Below are 25974 nucleotides of genomic sequence, written 5' to 3' on the forward strand. Positions count from 1 at the left end.
TATCAATGTAATCCACCGTGATAGCATTGGGTTTTGCTAATTTAAACACTGAAATGCAATTATATTCCTTACCCTATCAATGTAATCCAACGTGATAGCATTGGGTTTTGCTAATTTAAACACTGAAATGCAATTATATTCCTTACCCTGTCAATGTAATCCACCGTGATAGCATTGGGTTTTGCTAATCCAGTACTGATTATGGTCGTCTGCTGAGAACCATCAGACATTCTTGCTTTCTGAATAGTTGGTTGTGCGTCATATACATCAGTGAAATAAAACCAGTCACTGTGGGGGTCCAAAGCAATTCCCCTAGGTTCATAGATATTGGTTGTAATTAAAACAATCCGATTGGTGCCATCCAATCCAATCTTTTCTATAACAGATCTTACTGGAAATCAGAGAGAAATATTTATATACTAGTAACAGGGTATATAGCGCCCTCATACTAAAAAATTAAAACTTTTGTTTTTATTGATCAACTACTGTAAAAGGGGTAATTATTCACTGTGTTTTAATTTAGCTTATTTCGCTGACTGGAAAAATGCGCTAAATTAAAACACAGTGAATATGTAAAATTTAGCATAGAACACATTATCTAAATAACGAAACCGTGAATTTAAAACCCACTGAATATGCCTGAAATGGTAAATCAGTGAAATTTAAACCCAGTGAAAATTAGTCATTTTACACTATTAAGTCATAATTTCATAATATAAGTCATACAATAGACAACTTACTGCGATCAGTAAAAAATAATTTTCTATTTTTCCAATCAACTGCTATTCCATCAGGTACTTCTATATCATCTACTACAAAATCCTCAACAGTATTTTGTGCATTGTCAATTTCAGCTCTGAAAATAAAAATGTTATAAGTAATTATCATCAAGAGGCATAGCGATATTCTAAGCAGTTTGATTTACCAAAGACGAAAAAACATTTTTCATGGAATGCTGTGAAATTTTGTTGCAGTGAATTTCATCAGAATCTTACAGTGAGTCATAGTGTTGGGTGAAGAGGGAGGCAAGAGTATTTTTTGTAACCCCTCTCCTTCTAACTCTAATTCTAACCCAATTCACTTGTGTACTAGTATGCCTCCTCTAGATAACTACAGTTTTCCCTAGGAGGGTCATGTACAATTAAATTGGGGAGCGCTATAGGGTAGGGGTAGGGTTAGTGTTACGGGTGGGGGGGTATAAAAAGAGCTCCAAGAGGGACAGACAGCTCATGGTTTGAAAATTATCCAATTCCGAACCACAATAGAAATATCACCCACTAAGTACTCAGTAAGATAAGATCAGTAACATTAATCTATGCTATATAGATATAGTCATAGCATCAAGTTGTGTTCGATCTTAGTTCTGTGCAATTAACGTAAAAGACATTGTTTGTTTACACAATATATAAATACATAAAATCACATCAACTTTGTTTAACATTCATTCACACTTCACCTCTGTATTTTCCTTGTCAAGTGATCACTCCAATATATATACCCAGATGCATAATCATAATCCAATGCCACCACATTCAGTAAGCCTTCAACAAGTCTTCTATAATTGGTGCCATCAAAATTCAACTTCCTGATATCAAAACTATTTGCAAATATTAGATATGGTTCAGGTTGGAATTGCTGCTGAGCTTGAACTGAAACAAGGAGAAGATAAATTGTCTTAGATTCCGGTGGAATAAAATATGTTATGTAAATCTCAAATACTGGGTACTAACCTCGTAATTCGGCTTAATTATCGTTTGGCAACAATTACTGATTTTTAAGTATTGGAATGTAAGAAACATCAATGTTATGAACTAACACAGTTTAGTTTATTTTCTGAAAAATTGTTTTATGTTGATGTGGAATTAAACTATGTCATGTAAATCCTAACTACCAGGTATTAATCCTGTAATCCTGCTTAGGTATAGCGAGGCAACAATTATTGATTATTAAGTATTGGAATGTCACAAACTTCAATGTTACAAAAAAAAAGTTTGGTTTATTTTCATAAATTCTTTATGTTGATGAGTTAGATATACTATTTATACTTAAACCTATGTTAATAGAAACACAATTTTTCCCCTTTTTTTGCTCTTTTTGCCCATGTGTTCCTACCTGATTTTGTAATTAATTACACATGAACATTACACAAATCATAGATTTTCCATAACAAAACTGTACTGCACATATGCTTTCTCCGGGAAGCATATATTGTTGAAATTTTTTTTTTTACAACTACTTGAGCGTTTTTGCACAGTGGTAAATTTATGCTCCAGGTATATATTGAATAAATTACTTTTATTATATGACTTAACAAGTCTATAAAAAATACATCATGCACTTATGCTCAAAAAACTGACAAAGATTGAATGCAGTTCTCTCTGGGGGATAAACACATTTTTTTCTCAGCACAGTCAACGCTCACACCACAGATGACTAAAATTCTCAGGAATTTGGACATCGTCTTTAATCTTAAGATATTCGGTTGATTATTGTTACATTAGTGGATAAGCAAATACTGTAATATAGTGTCCTTGTACTGATTGGATGTTCAGTGGGTGAAATAAATGATTCATGCACGAGCAGACCAGCTCATGAGACTGCAATGGTACGTACAGAGTAATAAAGAAATATTTGTCAACATTCATTTAACAATTACTTTCAAAGTTGTCTTTTCTTTGTGAAGTTATAAACATATAAATGAGATTTTCCATCCTGTTTTTTCAGCACATCGGGTAACAATTGAAGTTTCAGCACAATACGCAAAAGACCCTGACCCAGAAAAGACTGAATTATTGTTTGTGATATAGTTGTATTGACAACAAACAATTTTGTTTGTGAATATGTTTATTCTCATTATTTATTGATTCAAATTTGAATCAAATATCTATAAAATCTGAGCTACGGTAATGACACTTTTATAATGCTCAACACATTCTACAATGAATGACTCATCATGTTTGTAGCAACCCAATCATAATATCAAACCCTTTGTTAACAGTCACACAATAAACTTTTATACCATTTATGTAAAAAGTCACAGAAATGTGTGATAAATGTTATACATTTCCTGTGATCACATTGGTGTTTTAATTAGTACTACAGTTTATTGCGCCCTTGGCTCAACTACCAGGTGTCTATGACATATTGTACTAATTCTTTACAGTCACGATTTCATTTCAACCAAAAACCCATTCATGCTGTCAGTAAAGTTGTCACAAGGCAGAATTATTCAAGACCATTTCCTGCTTGAATATTAAAAAGGATGTTATATATTTTTCACAAAGGACACAAAGTTTGACTCTTTGGTGCAATATTTTACTTATTTTTTTTTATATTTTCCTATAATTTCTTTCTTAATTTAGGACCAAATGGACATAATCTTGCATTGGCTACAGATATTCAATTTTTGTTCTTCACAAAATAAATCCATATATTTTTATTAAAATCAGCAGCCAATGGGAAAGTATGTGCAGTTGATCTAAAAACAACAGAGATATTATAGAAAAATACATAAAAATCTATCAAACTTACATGCTACATTGAAATAATCAATATCTCAATAATAATAATTTAAGGTAATTTATAAAACAATTATAATAACATCAGATTGGATTTATGAAAAATATAAAAATATTTTGTAATTTTAAAAATTCCTGGTTAATTGTTATTAAATATGTAAAAGTTTTTATTAATTCCTGGTATCATGTTTTTGGCTGTATTGTCAATACAATACTTTGCTGATACTGTACTTTCTTTCAGCTGAAATTAATTTTCACTGAAAAGACATTTTTGGGTGTTTTGTACAGAATTTATTTTCACTGATTTTTGATGAGTTGATGTAAAATATAGGAAAAAAGAAATATTTGTTGGATTTGATTTTCAATAAATCACCCCTTCAGCAAAAATAGTGAAAATAAAGTCTTTTCCAGTATTGCATTATATTGACAATACATTATCTATGGTAGTATTGCTATTATAGTGAGTCCATTACTCTTTGATTTTTAATTTCTTATTCCATTATATCTTTTATAAAGTTTTGTCATCATCTTATACAAATTCTTATTGTCCAATACACTTCTAATTTTACTCACCAATTTATCACCCTACTTCCCTGTGATAATAATAGAATAGACCTATCTATTTTTGTGTCTATTCAGTTCAAGTGTGTTTCCCAGGGCACATTGAGTATATTAACAATGCCTGGCTAAAGAAATAAACTACAATGTCAGTGAGCTTCTATTGTACTTTCCTCAAGGTACAAGTGCTAAATTTGGACGATTTACCTATACTGTGTTTGCTGTAATAGTAACGCATGCACTTGTGTAAATGACATAGCCTATAGCTACCTTGTATGAAATATCATATTTCAATGAATACATTAATGCAATATTTGCTTATATGTGCCTCTGATAGCGATTGGCTTCTAGTAAAGCAAATATGTTTAACAAAAACAGTAAATGCATAATTTATTCACTTGATTTTAATATCACTAAATTAATTCTATATGACCATGTAAAATTACTGTAGAACTCATTTTTTTTTGCTGAAAACCCATGAATTTGGAAACCTAGTAAATATGATACAATATCAATATAGTTCAATACTAGTGAAAATAAATGCTTTTACAATATTTTCACAGCATAGAGTCAAGTGACCCCCCTCCCCAACAAATCTACAACAAACAAGCAATGCAATAATAGGGAAAATAAATATATTTTAAATATATACATAGGTTTTACAAAGCAAGCATCGATCACCCCCAGGAAAATTTGTTAGTGTTAGCAGAAGAATAAATTTGTCAGTATGTCCTTAAAAGTTGGTGGTCATCATGAAAGCTGGTGCAGGATCATTATGACACACATATGCGAGATTTGTGCAGATAAACAGTGATATTTTCCACAATGCAATTCACTCCCTCAGCGGCTAGCATGAATGAGATGTGTACTAACTCATTAGAGACCATTGATGCGTTACAACCACTGAGTAAACCTTGATAGCATGTTGATCTGCGAAACAATCAAAGTCTCTTTTTTTTATTAATCTGAGACCCATATGCGCAGCGCACTGATTCTGGTTTATATATATTCCTCTGATTTGACTACGGTTAAATGAATTTGCCACAAGTTCAGTGTGGGAGTTCTTCTAAAAATAGATCTGATGCAATCAGAATGCTGTTCAATACATGCAGACGTAGATATTGTTTGAGAACCGACTGTTACTTCTTTGTAACTTCAGTGATTTGTTGCATGCAAATCCCAAGGAAGTTCATTATCTGAACAAAGACCTTACTAATTATTTCACTGCCATGGCAGTTATAAATATATGTCCGTTACTATTCTATTTTTTTACATAAGTGTTTGTCTGAATTGAACAACTTCATGAATAAAGTAATAATCACATCTCACAATGCTTAGTGACACATGAATGAATGAATGAATAAATGAATGAATGAATGAATGAATGAATGAATGAATGTCCATGTGTATATATCTAGTGAGTGACAATTCAACAGGTGGCTGTAGTGAGATATAATAGTTTGTGTTATTATAGAGACCCATCACAATGCATCAATATTCCTAAAAGTGAAAGGGGATGGGCTTATTTAGATTCATGTGTCAAGTACAGATTTGATTCAAATTGTGAAGAGAAGTGCAATGGTCAAACAACAACTACCTAGTCCTAACACGGCTGCTGAGCTTGGATGAAAACACTGACAGAACACCCCTTTTGAATTTAATTGAAAACACAGACAAAGAAATTGGGCGTAAAAAAAGGACCCACCCAAATCAAGAGGGCAACTGTATGATGATGTCACTGTCACAACTTGCAAGCGTTGTAAACAAAATTACAAATTAGAGCATTCATGATTATGGTTATAGCAAAAAATACTACCGGTAACCAAGAATAAACGACCATGCATTCAGACCAGAGAAACCATTTCTAGTAAGTGAAGCAATAGTTTACAGAAGTTACAAATTTGTTCAGTATAGAGTAAAATTGGTAAAGGCATGAACTTTTTTAATGGGATATGCTTTCATTTACTACTACAGATATGCATGCAAAATATTACATACACGTTGTAGGCATCAACTAAGTCTTTGTGATTGGTTAATTAGTTTTCAACTAAGGCTTTGTGATTGGTTAATTAGTTTTCAACCATCATATGAAATTTGAAAAAACATTTATAAATATTTTATTAAATAAAACAAAGGAATATCAGAATGATGTAATTATTTAATGAAATGAAACAACCGATTTATGAATTTTATTTCGATTTAATTTTAACTTATTTTACTTGTCTTATTGGTGAATATAGCAAATAATGAATGTATGAATACAAGGTGTACAAAATTTAATCAATTTAACACCCACATGTAGTAGCAGGGGGATTTATTTATAATGGTACACAATACAACAATCATGTCCAGCAACAACTGTATTCTTTACATGGACATGATTTGAGTCACACATGGGTTGCGCAAGACTAGAAAACACACCACAGCATATTGTGTACACCTTTAGCAGTTCAAATCTTCGTGGTTAATCCCACTGTGGCTCAGTGATCCGTGCCACCCCCGCACTTCACAATGGTTGCTTTCAGTGGCAACTCCACGCAAAACCTGAGAGAAAATGCTCACCTGGATAATTTGCATTATGAGTCGTTCAATAGAGAAAAAACATAGCTATTTGTCACGGAAAATCACATGATGATGAGGAATATCAAAGTGAATAAGTTATCCAGGATAGGGAATCATCAATATTGTCAATGCTGATTCATTCTTAAATTGCTCAATCTCATTCTAAATGCATTACCATGAAAACAATAAAAAACTAAACATTCATATTTTCTGTTGTAGATCTGTCTTTCAATTACTTGATAATCAATAATCCATTTGTTTACACATACTCATTCGGAAAGAACTATTGTCAGAATAAATTAGAGACAAAGTGTCAAGGCAGCAAAGACTAATATGTCATACACACAAAGTTTTTCACAAAGAAAACGGCGTCACCGATAATACCAAGGTGACCACTTTTATCTGCCGCCCACAAAAACAACAAGTGCCGATATATGCAGAGAGAATCTAAATAACATGCCAATACCAATACAACGGCTTTCCTTGGATCACATTGTGAAAAAAACAGACGTCACATGTTGTTGACATGCACCCCTTGAATCAGCAATAATGGTGGCTCAGTGATCCGTAGTGCCCAGACTCAGGCACATGCAGCAACAACTCTCGTCAGTGACCAAGAAAATACACTATTATGTAACTGATAAAACAGAGCCAATGCAATTTACTTAAGGAACAATAAAGGCATGAAGCGAATAATTACTGATTATTTTTGTATGCAGATCACACACTAATCCTCAACTTATTTAACTTTAATAATCCTTTGATTGCCAAAGTAAACTTTTGTCACCATCAGAAATTTAAACCTACATAATTTTTTTTCATATTTTTTCTGAAATTTTGATCAAGACTTGTAGCCAGTTGGAAATCATTCCATTTGGTTCAAAATTATCAAAAAAATATCAAAAAATACCAAAAAAATACCAAAAAAAATACCAAAAAATATCAAAAAAATACCAAAAAAATACCAAAAAATACCACGAAAAATACCAAAAAAAAACAAAAAATACCAAAAAAATACCAAAAAATACAAAAAAATACTAAAAAATACTAAAAAAAATACAAAAAAATACAAAAAAAATACTAAAATATACAAACATATACCAAAAAAATACCAAAAAATCATCAAAATGTTGAACCAAAATTTAGGCAGGAATAATGATGGAATTCATAGGTTTAACAAGAAAATGTTTAAACATGATACTGCAACATTCAAAAGATATATAGATTTGTACTTGTCATCAATTAATATTTGTCTAATTTGCTAATAACATACATTTAAATCAATAATACATTTATTTTTTAAACTGCCAAGTATTAATACCAGCACTTGATAAATAATTCATAAAATTATATGAAAGTGAGCCAAGCTCCATCACCAATTGAATAATCAATTCTGCTAAAACTATATTTGCAGAAAAGCAAATAACGTGCATTTAGCAGTTTACGCACGCACATGACGATATATCAAAAACTCTCCTTCAAACCTGGTACACAGTGTCATTTGTCATTCAATGGTAAACACTACAGTGCAGGCATACAGATGAATTGTCTGCGGCATGGAACTTCCATGCTCCAACTCTTCATCAGAGGTCATGGGGTCACACTACTGAATGAGAAGGTTAGCAGCCTCGAAGACAGTATCCCACAGTGTTTTATTTATAAGGTTCTCTGTGCCTGTCATCAATAGACAATAACCATGTGTTTACAACATAAAACCTATACATACATCTCATAATTTTTAATGAAGAAGACAAACATATATTTCAGTCAAAAGAATTTATTCAGTGGAACTCAATAACCATCAAAGCAACATTACAACAATATAGTTGCTTTGTAATGAAAATAACAGTTTTAAACTAGACATTCTGTCAATTTTTAAAGCGTGACAAGACTCAGACATTGTTGACTTGGACAACAAATTATATGTATCATTTCCAGTTATTGTGTGAAGTAATTTTAAAGAATCTCACTTCATTTTATACCAATGCAAATTTGAAATTCTATCAAGTAAATGTAGATAGAAACAAAAAAGTGTTGAAGCTATTTACACTGATAATTCCTATCTGTGCTACATTATTTGTATATATATTTACAATGACTACTATGAGGCAATTATTATTGACTGGGTATTCAACACCAAGATTACTCATTTTCGTATTAGGATACACATTTTAAAACTTATTGAGTCATTATCACTGATGTACATGTTATACGAGTGATGTTACACAGCAATTAACACGCATTAGTATGTATGTGGTAAAGAAAGTGCTCAACTTTAAATGCATCTTGTGAAAATGCACATTTATATTATATTTTGACCAAAAACTAATTTATAACTTGTATATTTTAGCCTTGGTGAAACTGAAAGTAAAGCTACTGTAATTGCTGGAAACAACACACATTAAATATGCTGGCATTTATAGAGTTAATAATATGTACATAGTTAAGGTCACTGAACAAAGGAAATCAAGTGTACTATACTGCACCATGCTGTGGTTTCCATGGCAACAGAGCATATAATGGGCACAGATGTTACAATCATTCTAATATAGACACATACACCTATGTGCTATCCACTCCACTGTACAAGGTGAAAGTATGCAACTACCCTGGTGTAAAACCTCCACTGCACCCTGGTGAAACCGTGCATCCTCTGCACCCTGGTGATACCATGCATCCTCTGCACCCTGGTAAAACCATGCATCATCTGCACCCTGGTGAAACCATGCATCCTCTGCACCCTGGTGAAACCATGCATCATCTGCACCCTTGTGAAACCATGCATAATCTGCACCCTGGTGAAACCATGCATCATCTGCACCCTAGTGAAACCATGCATCCTCTGCACCCTGGTGAAACCATGCATCATCTGCACCCTGCTGAAACCATGCATCATCTGCACCCTAGTGAAACCTTGCATCCTCTGCACCCTGGTGAAACCGTGCACCCTCTGCATGCTGGTAAAACCGTGCATCCTCTGCACCCTGGTAAAACCATACATCCTTCTTATCCTTGCGAAACCATGCATCCTCTGTACCCTGGTAAAACATGCATCCTCTGTACCCTGGTGAACCCATGCACCCTCTGCGCCCTAGTGAAACCATGCAACCTCTGCACCCTGGTGAAAGCTAGCATCCTTTGTATCCTGGTGAAACCATGCATCCTCTGCACCCTGGTGAAACCATGCATCCTCTGCACCCTGGGGAAACCTTGCATCCTCTGTACCCTAGTGAAACCATACATCCTCTGCACCCTGGTTAAACCATGTATCCTTTGTATCCTGGCGAAACCGTGCATCTACTGCACACTGGTGAAACCATGCATCCTTTGTATCCTGGTGAAACCATACATCCTATGTACCCTGGTGAAACCATGCATCCTTTGTATCCTGGTAAAACCATACATCCTCTGCACCCTGGTAAAACCATGCATCCTTTGTATCCTGGTTAAACCATGTATCCTTTGTATCCTGGCGAAACCGTGCATCTACTGCACACTGATGAAACCATGCATCCTTTGTATCCTAGTGAAACCATGCATCATATGTACCCTGTTGAAACCATGCATCCTCTGAGCCCTGGTAAACCCATGCATCCTCTGCACCCTGGTGAAACCTTGCACCTCTGCACCCTGGTGAAATCATGCTTCCACTGCACCCTGGTGAAACCTTGCATCCTCTGCACCCTGGTGAAACCTTGCATCCTCTGCACCCTGGTGAAACCATGCATCCTCTGCACCCTGGGGAAACCTTGCATCCTCTGTACCCTAGTGAAACCATACATCCTCTGCACCCTGGTAAAACCATGCATCCTTTGTATCCTGGTTAAACCATGTATCCTTTGTATCCTGGCGAAACCGTGCATCTACTGCACCCTGGGGAAACCTTGCATCCTCTGTACCCTAGTGAAACCATACATCCTCTGCACACTGGTGAAACCATGCATCCTTTGTATCCTGGTGAAACCATGCATCCTATGTACCCTGTTGAAACCATGCATCCTCTGAGCCCTGGTAAACCCATGCATCCTCTGCACCCTGGTGAAACCTTGCACCTCTGCACCCTGGTGAAATCATGCATCCTCTGCACCCTGAAGAAACCTTGCACCTCTGCACCCTGGTGAAATCATGCATCCTCTGCACCCTGGTAACTTGCATCCTCTCCACACAGGTGAAACCATGCATCCTCTGCACCCTGGAGAAACCTTGCACCTCTGCACCCTAGTGAAATCATGCATCCTCTGCACCCTAGAGAAACCTTGCCCCTCTGCACCCTGGTGAAACCATGCATACTATACACCCTGGAGAAACCTAGCACCTATTCATCCTGGTAAACCCATGCATCCTCTGCACACTGGTGAAACCTTGCATCCTCTGCACGCTGGTGAAATCATGCATCCTCTGCACCCTGGGAAACCTTGCACCTCTGAACCCTGGTGAAATCATGCATCCTCTGCACCCTAGAGAAACCTTGTACCCTATGCACCCTGAAGAAACCTTGCACTTCTGTACCCTAGTGAAACCATGCATCCTCTGCACCCTAGAGAAACATTGCACCTCTGCACCCTGGTAAAACCTTGCATCCTTTGTATCCTGGTGAAACCATGTAACCTCTGCACCCTGGTAAAACTTTGTATCCTGGTGAAACAATGCATCCTCTGCACCCTAGAGAAACCTTGCACCTCTGCACCCTGGTAAAACCTTGCATCCTTTGTATCCTGGTGAAATCATGCAACCTCTGCACCCTGGTGAAAGCTTGCATCTTTTGTATCCCAGTGAAATCTTGCATCCTCTGCACCCTGGTGAAACCTTGCATCCTCTGCATCCTGGTGAAATCATGCATCCTCTGCACCCTGGGAAACCTTGCACCTCTGTACCCTGGTGAAACCATGCATCCTCTGCACCCTAGAGAAACCTTGCCCCTCTGTACCCTGGTGAAACCATTTATCCTATACACCCTGGAGAAACCTAGGACCTCTTCACCCTGGTAAACCCATGCATCCTCTGCACACTGCTGAAACCTTGCATCCTCTGCACGCTGGTGAAACCATGCATCCTCTGCACCCTGGGAAACCTTGCACCTCTGAACCCTGGTGAAATCATGCATCCTCTGCACCCTGGGGAAACCTTGCACCTCTGAACCCTAGAGAAACCTTGTATCCTATGCACCCTGAAGAAACCTTGCACTTCTGTACCCTGGTGAAACAATGCATCCTCTGCACCCTAGAGAAACATTGCACCTTTGCACCCTGGTAAAACCTTGCCTCCTTTGTATCCTGGTGAAACCATGTAACCTCTGCGCCCTGGTAAAACTCTGTATCCTGGTGAAACAATGCATCCTCTGCACCCTAGAGAAACCTTGCACCTCTGCACCCTGGTAAAACCTTGCATCCTTTGTATCCTGGTGAAATCATGCAACCTCTGCACCCTGGTGAAAGCTTGCATCCTTTTTATCCCAGTGAAACCTTGCATCCTCTGCACCCTGGTGAAACCATGCATACTCTGCACCCTGGTGAAACCATGCATCCTCTGCACTCTAACACATCAGTGTGTGACTTTTTTTGCCGAACAGTGAAAACATGAGTGAGAGACAAGACAATGTACTGTAGTGACTATAAATAGAAGCTGGGCGTAACGCAGAATGAAAGAATATGTTGAATACAATTCACAAAGGGAAAATGACCTTTAGCAATATCAACAATTGTTTGACACTGAACATAGACAGTATGCAAATGGTGCCCACAATGACCACCAGAAGCTGTTATCCACAAGTTAATGAAAGGATACATAATACGTATAATTCATAATTGTCGTTTTTATAAAACAATGAAAAAATGAAGCACAGAATAATACAAGTATTAAAAATATCAAAACAGCAGAATTATAAAAGACTGGTAGTCATTATTGATGTCCTGGCATCAGTTCAATTATAGGATTAATCACTTTCACCTGAAATTCAAAATCAATGGTAATCAACTGATTATTCGTTTTTTTAAGTATAATACAAACTTGATTTGATAAGGAAATAGAATGACACCTGTTGGACTGGTAATTATATCAAACTAGAAATCATACTGTATTTGTTCTATTAGAAGCGCATCTCTAATAGAAGTGCATATAAACCAAAAAGTGCATGTATTGTATATTGATTGACAAGCTGTTAGCAATCCACTGACTTGAAATAAACAATGGACACAATACAAGACAAACATGAAGAGTGAAATACAATTTGACTTATAATCTACAGTACTGTACTGTAAATGTATTAATTATTCACTGGGTTTTAATTTTGGCACATTTTGCTGTGAGTGAAATCTGCTGAAATTGAATTCATTTAAAAGTAAAAATGACCACAGAACTCATAGTTTTACTAATAAATACAGCAAATATGCTCTCAAAATGTCAAAATGCAATGCTATTTTAAAAGTGTAATTTGATTTTTTATGGAAATTTACCTGCAATGGGGAGGGGATGTTTAAAAAATAATAATTTAATAATTGACAAATTCATCAATGCAATCAATGCAATAATTTAATCAATACAAGAATTTGAACCAAAACAGAGACGTGAAATTGATTGATTGATTGATTGATTGATTGATTGATTGATTGATTGATTGATTGATTGATTGATTGATTGATTGATTGATTGATTGATTGATTGACAGACAGACACACAGTTCCATCCTGTATTGTATTCATCTCTGTTTATAGCACAACTTGAACCAAGTGAAAGCATGGAGGTTCCTCCATGATTAAAAGTAGGGAAGGGAGCATCAACTAACTACTAGTACCAGTAAGTTGCAATTCGAAATTTAAACACCCTCTAAAAATAACAAACACATGTGTGAATAGCACTTTATCTTTGAATTCATTGTGAGAGTTTACTCCTTTATTCAACTTCAATGCTGAATACAAACGTTCTCTTGACCATGGAGCTAAACAGTTTTGTTACGCATCTAGCAAGGATACCCCGACTTTCTGCGTTTCCAATGTCACTCCGCAATGTAAGATGTACGTGAAAGTACGGTTCAAGTTCGAGCGGTAGATTGGTTGGTAATTTAACGATCTAATTTACAGGCCTTTTGTTTTCGAAATTTATGCATTATAAGCAGTGTATTAAGTCCCGCTATAAAGTGTTTCTATACGTAAAGCGTCGATCCGTGTCTCTATTGTCTAAGAGCGATGAATGTAGCAGACGGTCTAATGTCGTGCTTTGCGGTACCACAGCTTTCAGACAATGGAAATACAGGTCGCTGAACGACAGTGTAAATACGTTGTTTTGCACCAGCCTTTTGTTCGTTCGCCAATGCCTATGCATCAAAACAAGTCGATGACGGCGACACGATCCAAGCCGGCTAGATCCAAGTTTGAATGGCAACGCCGAGGTGCGCGTCCCGTCTCACGCTACCTTAGCTAAAATCGATGTGTGAATGAATCAATCATATGGAAAACCTAGTTCAATTTCAGAACTTACCTGTGACTAAGAGTATTCCAATCAAAAAGGTGTTTTGGGCCATGACGTATTTTAAATCTTCGATCAGATGTCGATATACAAATGAATGGTGACTGCCACGGTGCTCAGATTATAGAGTTGGATTTCCCGCGTTATTTTTCTGTAATCATTACTTGTTGGAGTGCTGTCCTGTCCCAAAAATGCATCCAGCGACGAGAGCCAAGGTGTCAGTTGTGAACGTCGCTAAGAATATGCTGATACATCACCAACGTGCACCTCTTTTGAGGCCCAAATCGTCCGGTAGCTTTATTATTGTTTGTGTACCCACGGAATCGGACATGGACGGCAACATTAATAATGGTATTAATTAGCTAGATTGTTCAGAGGGACTCATGTTGTCAATATCTCTAAATTTGTCTTACACATTCACTTGTAAAGCTTGCTATTTCAATATCGCATATTCGTTAATAGTTTTTCACTTAATTTTGCTTGCGCTGTTATTCCCCAGTGCTGTTAATAATGACCATGTAATACTTACAACCCCTCTTGAATGGCTGTCCACCCCTACATAAAAGTGTAACAGCCCAAAAGCGAAACTAAGAAACGCCCTCACAGGACAGTCTTCGGCATAGAGCGGGACACCATATAATAAACAAATGTAATAGTATACACATTTTAATGAGTCCATACAAATAGCCCGGTCCATCTATAAGAAGGGGTAACTTTTCTGTAATAGCATTTTTTTAATAGTTACACATAATGATTGTTTGTTTCTTTACCATACAGTATTCTCAGTTGGCACTTGCAGCTGAGAGTAACAGTGATACAGTTGTATTCAGTGTAACTATTTTGTGGTAAGATTTGTATGTAATGGGTTTGACATTGATGCACAGATTTCAACCGCATAAAACATAAGAATGCAACGATCCGTGTGTGTGTGGTGAAACATTGTTTTCGGCCGGTGCCATCGGAAAACGTAAGAAAGTATTTCCGGTGACTTGTTCCAAACCAATGGAGAGCAGTACTCTGTTCAAGCTATTACATACCGAATAACAATCGTATGTTCGGCAACTTCAATAAAAACGCGGACAATGTCCTGCAGTACTATTCCGATGTGTGCTTCTAAACTTTTTATGAGACTGCTAGCCGCCTTACGGTAAAGGCCCAGTTAACCGACAAAGCAGTATGGGTACTTAACTTAACATGTCGCTGACATGTCAACACGCTTAATATTTGAAAAAAACGGCAAAGAAATATTTACACTTGAAAGTTAGTTTTATGAAATTCTAGTAAGTATATAGACTCATTGACCCGTCAAGTTGAGGTTTTACAATCGCAGATTAGTGTCTTCATAAATACCCCTCCCTCGCTACCGTGATGTGTCGTGATCACGTGTCCCACCTTTCAAAATGTTATTGTAATCGGGTCTAGGTTTTAACGTACTAGTATTTTGAACACAAACTGAGAAATTGAGAAATTCGGGGTGGTAGAAAAACATGCGGCAGCTAATTTGTTTTCCCACTAAGTTTAGCTCAGTGTTTCTGTTCTATACTCAGTAAGGGAAGGACCATTGCAGTGGGAATACAATGGCAAATTTGAAAAAAAAACAGGTCGAAATATTACAGCGAATTCTCCATTGAAAAAATAGCACAAAACTAAGTGAAGGAAAATTATATTATTACTGTATCCCCCCCCCCGCTTAATAAGGGTTTTATTAAATTTATTTCCCTCACTTTTCCTGTAACAAACTTGTTTCACTGTTCTCTTCACTTGTAGTTTTTTTCCCACAAAAATCACTTGATACACTCGCTTGCCGTCTCACCCCCACCGAGATCAACAAATGGCCAATCGAATAAACGGGTTCATCTATGGTGTGAAAAATCGCCCGACTGGAGACAGTCTGGTGTAGCGTAACACATTCGTCAATAGATGAATGAACGGATCGGAAATACCGATTCAGTCCGCGACGCGTTCACCTTTGAGCCCAGGAAGGGAAAGCGGTGTACTCATGCTGACTGAAGCGAGATTCGATACCACTTGCCACTTTCTCTGTACTTCGTTGTTCACCCCGTGATGTTGACAGGCAATAAAATGCATCCTAATAATAAATTGGGATCGGAAGGTGTAAAAAAATACTAGTAACACACTGGCACACAACAAACAAACAACCCAAAATTTATATTTTAGCCAAAGTGAAGAAAAAAATAATGCGAACAGTTTTGTATACCATCTCCCCAGATTTTCTAATGAAAATTAAACATGACACATGAAAATGAAAATATATAAAAAAAAAAAAATACCACGCTATATATACCAAGGTATATTCAATGCATATACTAAGTAAAAAACATTGTTTGTTTACATGAGACTCGAGCGCGCGCTTCACATCGACTTGGAGCTACAATCGTGAACAAAGTTTCAAGACACTGAAAGAACACAAAGCCACATCTGCAAGAATCATATACATTTTAAAACAAAACTATAGTCAATGATACAATTACCCATTTTAACCTGTATTGAAGAAATTTAGAAAATATTCACACAATAGAAAGGTGCGTTTTAATTTAGCTGTTTTTTGCTGAAGTCGATGTCAAAATGTACAACTACAATAGATTAATTATTTCACAGAAAAATCCGTGAATTAAAACCCGGTGAATTTGATACCTAAATTACAGTGAAATTAAAGCGCGGGGGTCGTCACCTGCGCACGCGCGGGAATTGAGCCCCAAGCGACGATAACAACGCAAAGGCTCATGGGTAGACGCTTGTTTGTAAACAATGACATGCTATCGCTTTAAATACCAGTGACAATTAGTTGGTTTACCAGGGATCTGTAATTACTTAGCTGTTTACTAAACATGGGTGAAAAGTCATATACAGTTCAGTAGAAGTTTATTGAATCCGTATTCTTACGATTAAAATTATTTATTCTTTTAGCATATACCTTAATAAGAAACTTATATTATAACTCATACGAATGCCCAATCTGAGGTCATAGTAACCTTCATTTTTGTTTAGTGCGTTATATTGTTTGCTTGAATCTAACCATTGCGGTGTTACTTCGACCAAAGAGTGTCTTTGCTTCGACGAGTAATGACGTAATGACCTCATTATTACGACGTCACTTCCTTCATGCTCAATTCCCAGTGCGAAATTGTCTGTATTGTCATCGACCCCACAATAGGGCATATGGTTCTGAACAATAAAGTAGTTGTTGGCTTATATTCTATTGCATGCTGAATAGAAGTATGTGTTATGCTGTGTAGAATAAGACGTTATGTTGTTATGCTGCTTATTTGTGCTAAGACTAGAAGTTTCTTGTTCCATGACCTAGTTGTGACGTTAGTTTATTTCACAATGTCCGTAACAATAGCATGCAGACAGGAAGACTTATTCTTATAAGCAGTCCATGTACAAGGCTGCACAGAAAGGATCATATTTTATTGTATTGTACGCGTTTGTAGTCTCTGTTATTGTCTGAAATGGACTATAAGCTGCAGAAATGTAAACAAAAAGCAACAGCGAAATGTGAAATATGATGAAATCCATTTACTATTCTGTCTGAGTGACATGACGTATTTCACGGTCTGTGACTTCGACAAAAAATCATTAGTCATTTCTATAAATGCCTGATTTTGCAATTTCTCACCACCGCTCGACTATTTTCGCTGACTTTTCATGTGTATCAAAATGTATGGTTATTTCAAACGATTTAAAACGATTTTTCCTCATTATTTTACCGGGTATTCATATTATATACTAGTATACTCACACTAAATAATATGAAACATAGCTAGGCATAATAGTGAGTAAATTTATTATATATAAATTTGGCAACAAATATTCTATATTTGTCTTTGCCTTAATTGATCATTTTAAGACATGTTTACACATTTTTACCTGTAAGTCTGAGTGAAGTAAATTCAAAACCTGACAGCTCTGACTTACCAGTACACTAGCAAGTTGTTATTATATGGCGTGTGTTAGTGAGAGTACCCTTGTCTCGATTCCTATAAAATTACCTTTAATTACTAGAGAATGAGTACGCAGCTTTGAAAGAAAATCGAGTAATTGGCGATCAAGTTAAGGATTTGTTTACAGGTATCTTGAACTCATTTTACAAGGGACAATGAATGGTAATTGAAGCTCACATTGTACGTGAAACAATATGCGTATAAGAATTAACCAAATCGTAATCCAACTTGAACCAGGGGTATTTCAGTTACTCGGGTTTGTTGGGCAATTGTCAGGCGAATAAACAGTTTTCGGAAGCAGAAACTTTAAATATGAATTTCGTCAGATAAGTTCTACAGATCTGGAGTCAATGCGAAGCTACTATATACAAGATTGTGCCTGATTGGCTACCCAAACCTAAAATCAAACAACCAGACCAATCAGAAAGCAGATTGCATGTTGACAGGTTCTCCAACGTTTATAATTCTTCTCTGTATATATGCTTGGACTCAACTGCAGATCTGCACCAAACTTTATATGTTTAGGACAACGACTACTAAATATTGCGTCATATACATCACGCTGAATCATGTCTCCCCGGGTGTTTGTTGTCGAGTTTTCTCGAGTGTCCGTCTTCACGTACAGTGGCGTTAAACGGAAATGACTTTTTTTGAATTGTCCAACAATACAATTATCGGGAGTTGCTGACTCCAACCAAGACCAGTAAATTTAAGTGTGAAAATATTTTGTTTGTTAACAGGAAAGTTGCATTCATAAAATCAACTTATTGCATGCAACGAGAACTCACAACAAAAGGAGCCACCCATTACAAATGTCCCGCGTCCTTGACAATCGTTGTCGAGTTTATCGCTCTCGTTTTCCGAGCGGAAAAAAATCAAAGTGACTTATTTTCACCCGAACGTCTATGAATTATAGCTAGAACATTAGTTATTTCAGCAGATAGTTTGTTTTATTCACCAGAAATGTTTGCTCGGGAAACATATATCGGATACAAAAAGGCATCGTGATAAGTTATGCGTATTCCTTCACACGATCGTTTGTTTGAGAGAAAAGTTACTTTATAAAATCATAGACCTGAACTTTAGCATAATAAAATGATGTCTTACATCGTGCTATGACGTCACGTTGGTGTACGGTCACCGTGGCTGCTGCAGTGTAAAACCATTAAGGCTGAGAGAAAAAATATCTCTGTTTCTCGTTTCCGCGCGCATCATTTTGAACTATGCGCTTCGGACGTTTTTTTGTTTCTTCTAAAGCATTCAAAAATGTGCTTGTACTCGCATTTGTCTCAAATTTCCCTCATTTTAGCTCAGTATTAAAAAAAAGAAAACAAATCGCCTCCAAAATTTTAAAATTTCCATGAAACGAAAAACAGACTGGAGAATTTTTTTTCCTGGCCTATTTAATTTCATTATTTTTATATTTTATTTTGGGCATATTCGAGGGTTAAAGTTTACAAATTTAACGGAGAAATAGATATTTCTTATTGCTATTTTACATGTTCACGTGGATTTAATTCACCGGATTTTGCTGTATGACTGACTTATCAGCGAAAATAGTACAAATAGTAGTTAAGTACGAACACGATACCGCAATGGCGGCCCTTGTGTCGCTCACGTGACGTTACTGACATCCTCGTTTGTTATGAGGTGATTGGCTCCTTTCTCCCATGTCATTATATGTTGCACCGGGTAACGAATGTATATAATGGGCGCCTTTGGGAGTAACTTCCAATTTTGAGGTGATTTATCTAGATATTTATACTATCTAAAGTTCTTCTAAATTCTACAACCATTATCGAATGAGTGGTTGCCATGTTGTTAGGCACAACGCGGTGATTCTCCATATAAATCATTATCTGACGACCCGTGCTTTTCATCCCATCCCGTGTGGAAAAGGTTAGAAAGAAATGTAAAACTGTATTTATTAACCTTAACAATGTAAGTCAATTTATGACGCGAAGCGACTTCCGTCAGACGAACAGTTACGATTTTGTTTGTCGGAGGTTATTGGCCATGACATACATTACATACATTCTGTACTAGTATATTGTGTGTTCGTCTAAACAGTGAGTCTTAGAGTTGGCGCAGCGTGTGATGTCATCAAAACATCGTTTATCAAGAGTAACCCGTTCTTGCAGCGCAGAACCATTTCGGGTAAACATATATCCAATTTTACTGGCGTTGTATACGTCGCATAGGTCCCATATGGAATACGATTTCTATAAATGTCTAGAAATTGTCATTCGCTCCCATGGAGTTGAGGACAAATTTAAAAAATATAATTGCACATTTGTTCAAATTTCAACTATATATAGCATTTCAATGTGTATGGTGAACCACTGAGTTGAATAGGAACGTTGCGATGCATAGTGTTCTCATGGTCTCACAATACTCCGTTCGTATAATTCGCGCCCTCTAGCGACGAAAAGTTCTGTGACGTGATGGGTATTAGGGATGACGTTCATAGCGCCAATATTGCCTTGATCTGTTAATAAAAAAAAGTTCCACGTTTGAACGACATTTCTTACATCCATCGAGTAATGATGATGTCAAAAAGTTGCTTAGTCGCCTGAGGGCGCAATATATAGTAACAATGTGCTGGTCGCGGCTGTGTTGCGGTTCAGAGCACTAAAAGAATAGTTGAACTTGTGGTTGGCATTTTGACGATGACGATGTGTGTATTTTTGTGAATAATGTGTAATGTAAGTATACGGCTTACTCAACATCAAGACAACTAGTATTAGTTTGCAACAATCTGATTAAAATAAGATCCTGGTTGGCCACCGGATGGCTTTCACGACAAAACCATTCTTGCAGCAAAATAATTGTAACGTCAAAAAATAATTAAAATAAATAATAATTATAGTAAATAATTAAAATAAATAATAACTATAGTAAATAATTAAAATAAATAATAATTATAGTAATTATATAAAAAATTAAAAAATAAGCCAACCAGGATCTTATTTTAATCAGATTGAGTTTGCAGTGAACTTTTATCCAACCATGACATTATGGAAATATGAGACCAAATAAACATACAATAGAACATTTCATTGTTCAAGAGGCCGCATTGACCAAGGCGGTTTGTGTAATTTTTGAAATGAGACCACCCCGTAGCACGTGAAATGCACTGAAAATTATTTTGTTTGAAATCATACAATTGTGACTCCTACTGTATATGAAGGTCGCACACTACAATTGAACTCCCTATAGATGGCACGTAACTATTTGAAAAGCTAGTCTATTTTACCATAGACATGTAAACAGTTGTATGGTCTACACATAAAGCAAATAAGTCAAGAACCCGTGTACAATTTTAAAAGAATGAAAGGCGAGATATGTCTAGTTTTGATAAAATCAAATAGTAAACGTCATCATTACAGGTGTTGAAATTCCCAATAGTAAAGCACAGTATTGGAAATGCTGACCTAACCGAGTACTCGCGCTAAATGTATCAGTCCACCATTTCATAACCAGTTGATAAAATTCAACTCACAAATCTAAGGCTTTCTTATTCTGGTATCACATTAAATGGAATCGTTTGCACTAGAAAAATAAAATACAGCGCGCACATATATTTTCGCTTTACGCTCAGATTGAGTCATAGTCACTCCAGCATCGCCAGAGCACAACACGCGCTGTATTGGATAAAGTCATGCTTATGAATAAGAGAATCTTGTCTGCCCCAGTGTGTCGTTCATCTCGCGGTCACTGACACCATCATTCTTTCACCACAACTCGCAACTGATTTCTACAAGAGAACGTACTCCTTTCTTTCATGTCGGCTTATGTTGATCCAACAAACGAATAAAAAGAAACAGATGCTTTTTTAGTGTTTTCCATTTTTGCAGTGGCTACAGCGATGAACTCAGTCTACAGCCATTAGTGATTCTCCGTAATTAGCCATGGGTAACAGATCAGGTGATGTATGTTTTGCGTCCCATGTTAAAACGGGTAGAACGGGCTATGAAACTTTATTGACCAAATCTTACTGATTCAGAAGTAAGTACATTTATGACGTCATTATGATTTCCGTGAGTTGAATCTTTACGATTTTGTTTTTCTATGGTTATTGGCCATGACATACTTTATTTACATTTCAAACATTTATATTGTGTGTTCGTTAAGGTGTATGGTTCGTTGAAACGGTGAGTCCATAAGTTGGGCCGGTGTGAGGCGTCATCAACGCATCCATTATTCAAAATTAACCGTGTCACTAATAACATTTCAATCCGAGTTTAATTCCGTGCATCCGGTATGTTGTGTGTCTATGTTATATCACGGTGAACCACTGATACCATCATACGCCGTTCGTGTAATTAGCACCATCAGGTGGCGAAGAGTTCTGTGGCGCTAAAAATTGTATAAGAACGACGTTCACATCGCTAGTATTGCTTTGATTGCTTTGTTACTTCGATTTATTGCTGGTTGCTTTTGGACGTCGGAAATTATCTTAAAACATACTTATTATAAATATATATTTTTTTAATTTGCACGTCCAATTGAGTCAGTATCGAATTCAACGTCTGAACTATTACTAAAACATACGTTTCTTTAAATAAATATTTTTGGCTCAAAAAGTCAACAATTTAACCAAAAATAAATTAAAATAGTTTCATGAAGGTTTTATGTAAATATTGCCAAGAATGTTTGAATATTGAGTTTTGTATAATCAGTCATTTATTAACATGTATTTTCTTTTCTGAACCAAGATGACATTTTCTGGATTTATTTTAAGTCTGTTTTGGGGTCATTCTGTTCAGTTTAGAAGAATAACAAATGATTGTGAATGTGAATTGAAATCGTTTTATAAATAGGCCATCTAGCGACCACATGCTTCTAAAATGATGATATACATGTAGATAGGTTTAAGGTAATATCCGTCAAATGGGCAACGTTGAGTGATCGTAGCAATTTTCTAAAGTACATCATTTTACTGACACTGAAAATGGCGTCCCTCATATTCATGCGCTTGTCGCAAAAGGGTACAATTATACGAATGGGGTACATGAAATAGATGCATGAAATATTTTTTTTCATGAAAAACATTTGTTGACAATATTATAAACCCGTTATGGGGCGGCGTGGCGACTATTGATTCATTCGATGTACCCAATGATATGTTACATTATACAAAACAAAACAGATATTCAATTGGTCAGATCAAATATGAGTTAAAGGGGAAGTTCCCAAACTGTGTAGAAGACTGAAATTTAAATTTTGCATATCACTTTTCATTCTCTAGATATTCAACTTTTTATCGGTATTATGTAGACCACCATCTTGATTCCCCGGCAAATATAATTAAATATATGTTTGCTAATTCGGGGGACACGATTTAGGATATGGTGTTGTTTTTTTATTGTGCAGTAAATTGTCAATTATTTGAAACACATATTTCGATCACTTGCGTTGTCATCAATAAAACCCGCAAAATAACATTTTTTTATTGTTATCATCATAATTGGAAACCATATTTATATCCTATCCCGATACAAGAATCACTTGTTTGGCATCTCGTCCTTGAACTGATCCATGTTGATGTTGTTCAACCTTCTGTAACAAGTTTCAGTTTTAAGTACCCGAGATTTATTTAAATTCGAATGATCCGCATGATCCGAAATGATTATTCCAACTGTATAGGAATATTACTCGAATCTTTGTTTTTATGCGACATGAGAATAACCAAATTTAGTATATGTCCTAACTGTTTTAATCCTACGTCATTTCGTAACACGCAGAAACGTCTATCATCAGAACTGTTAACATCACCAACGTTCGAGTAGAGAAAAGATCAACCGTACTTGCCATGTATTACTGAACATATCGAACAGGACGCGACACGAGGATTTCCGCCTTTCAATTAAAAAACATGACGGTTAATACTAGTAAATGTAGCGCCACAGGTATTAGTACGCCATTTACAGATTCTTTCGTTTTTATTTATTGCGCTGAAGTATCGCCTTACCAGCAATTCGCACAATTCATTTATGCTCATTGAATATACGTCGACACGCACCATTTTTTCGAGTTACTATTTGTTTAGATGCTTAAATTTAAGAGGATAAAATAAGATTTAAATTATACGATCACACCAAAACAGCTTAAACATGAGAATCTGAAATATATCGTGTTTCTCAATACTTAAATCGGCGGTTTTGACAAATACTTCTTTGTTTCACCTGGATGTAATATAACACAAAAATGTGTAAGTATGTCCAACAAATACTCAAACGTATCCGAAGTGCGTCTATAAAAAATAATTTTTCGCTGATAATTCCATGCCATATACTGTGTTTCAGTTCTTCATCATGGATTTCAAGGTTACTTTCAATACTTGACCATCTATATTTTTTGGTTTTCTCTCTCTCAAGTTACTGAATTACGAAATACAACTTTATTTATTCAAATCTGTGTGTATTTTTCCAAACGAAATATTGTGACACGTGCAGCATTGTTTATAACCATTTCTCATACTCTTCACTATTGTGAAAGTCAAATTTCCTGGAGTTCAAGGTTAATTGTAACAATTTAAAATATTGTTCGACATTTAACACTGCAAATTATAGGCATAGCATAGCATGGCTCTTTATTAAATTGTCTAGGGCAGTGGCGGCGGCACAGGGGGCAGAAGGGGCGGTCGCCTCCTATATGTTGCGGGCGTCGCCCCTTCAAAATCAAGCTGAAACCTATTGTGTCAGCAAAACATGCCCCTCAAAATGCAGAAAATGGCGTTTCAGAGAGTCTATATTTCAAAATGTTTAAGGGGGAGAAGATCTCGCCCCCATACAACATTTTGAGCCGCCGCTTCTGTAGGGAAATTGTGAACATGCACTATTAACCATGTATTCATCGATGATAATAATATTACACCCAAACACATGTTTAGTTTTACTAAATATATATAGTACTACATGTACCACAAACATGTACCACCAACCTTGGAACTCACTGTAACACATGCTAAATTCCACCAAAGTATGGTCGACCTTTTGTAATTGATTGTTGAGACGGAACAGTCAGAGAACGGACAATGTGTTTTTCATATGAAAGGCCCTGGAAGTCTTTAGTTAGTTGAGAACTGATTTGGATACGCACGATACCTCGAACTGCGATCCTATTAGGCGTATCTCAGGACGTTTACCATCCAGGAGTTAGGGCATTGACTGTTGTGGCTCGTCTGATGTGTATTATGATACAATTTGATCTACTTGTACAATACATGTACTTCTATCCCTAAACAGTGTTTGTACCTTCACACACCTGGCAACGAACTCAGTGCATATACCCATTCCAAAGAAACCTCCTGACTTCCACGTTCCCCGAAAACAACGATAAACAGTAAGTAACCCATATATATATATATATATATATATATATATATATATATATATATATATATATATATATATATATATCGTGTGACGTCAACAAAGCAACCGACTACTTATTGGTGAACCATGGAGATAGTAAGAGGGTCTATGTTTACAACAACTAAATACTAGTATTCGTTTGATGCAAAACAATGGGCTTCTCAAATATACGTATGCTCTGTATGTTTTGGTACCGTGACGTACAACACCGGAAAGCTATGACAAACCAGTAAATAGTCAGCCTTTTTCTTCCATTTACTCATCGAATTTTTACCAATACCAGGTGCCAGGTTACCAGTATAAAGTATTCAAATGCAACAATACAGAGTAATTTGCAGCTTGTGTACATTAAATAAAAGGGAAAAAAACATCAAAACTCTTTTTTGGGGTAAAGAGGTGTTAGACCATCAGGCTTAGTCTAGTCTAGTCTAGTTCCCTTTTTTAAATATCCATGAATCTATCCCTTTGCTTATAGAAATGCGATTTTTTGTGTTGGTTCAAAAAGTAAGCTGGTATAAGTTAAAGTTAAAG

The 25974-nt window shown here is 36.1% G+C and overlaps 1 protein-coding gene across 1 annotated transcript in view; it reads right to left on the reverse strand.

Moving 5' to 3' along the window:
• Positions 1 to 14416, reverse strand: part of LOC102807105 (uncharacterized) — a 49925-nt gene extending 35509 nt beyond the window's left edge. Inside the window, exons 1-4 of the mRNA XM_085491688.1 lie at positions 14112 to 14416; positions 1457 to 1649; positions 741 to 856; positions 147 to 391 (exon numbers count right to left, since the gene is read on the reverse strand). Of these exons, the coding sequence (XP_085347814.1) occupies positions 147 to 391; positions 741 to 856; positions 1457 to 1649; positions 14112 to 14154 (597 nt within the window). The 5' untranslated portion in view covers positions 14155 to 14416. The remainder of the gene's footprint in view (positions 1 to 146; positions 392 to 740; positions 857 to 1456; positions 1650 to 14111) is intronic.
• Between the last annotated feature and the right edge of the window lie 11558 nt (positions 14417 to 25974).

Source organism: Saccoglossus kowalevskii, chromosome 16 (genome assembly GCF_978046115.1).
Source record: "Saccoglossus kowalevskii chromosome 16, keSacKowa6.1, whole genome shotgun sequence".
Lineage (NCBI taxonomy): Eukaryota > Metazoa > Hemichordata > Enteropneusta > Harrimaniidae > Saccoglossus > Saccoglossus kowalevskii.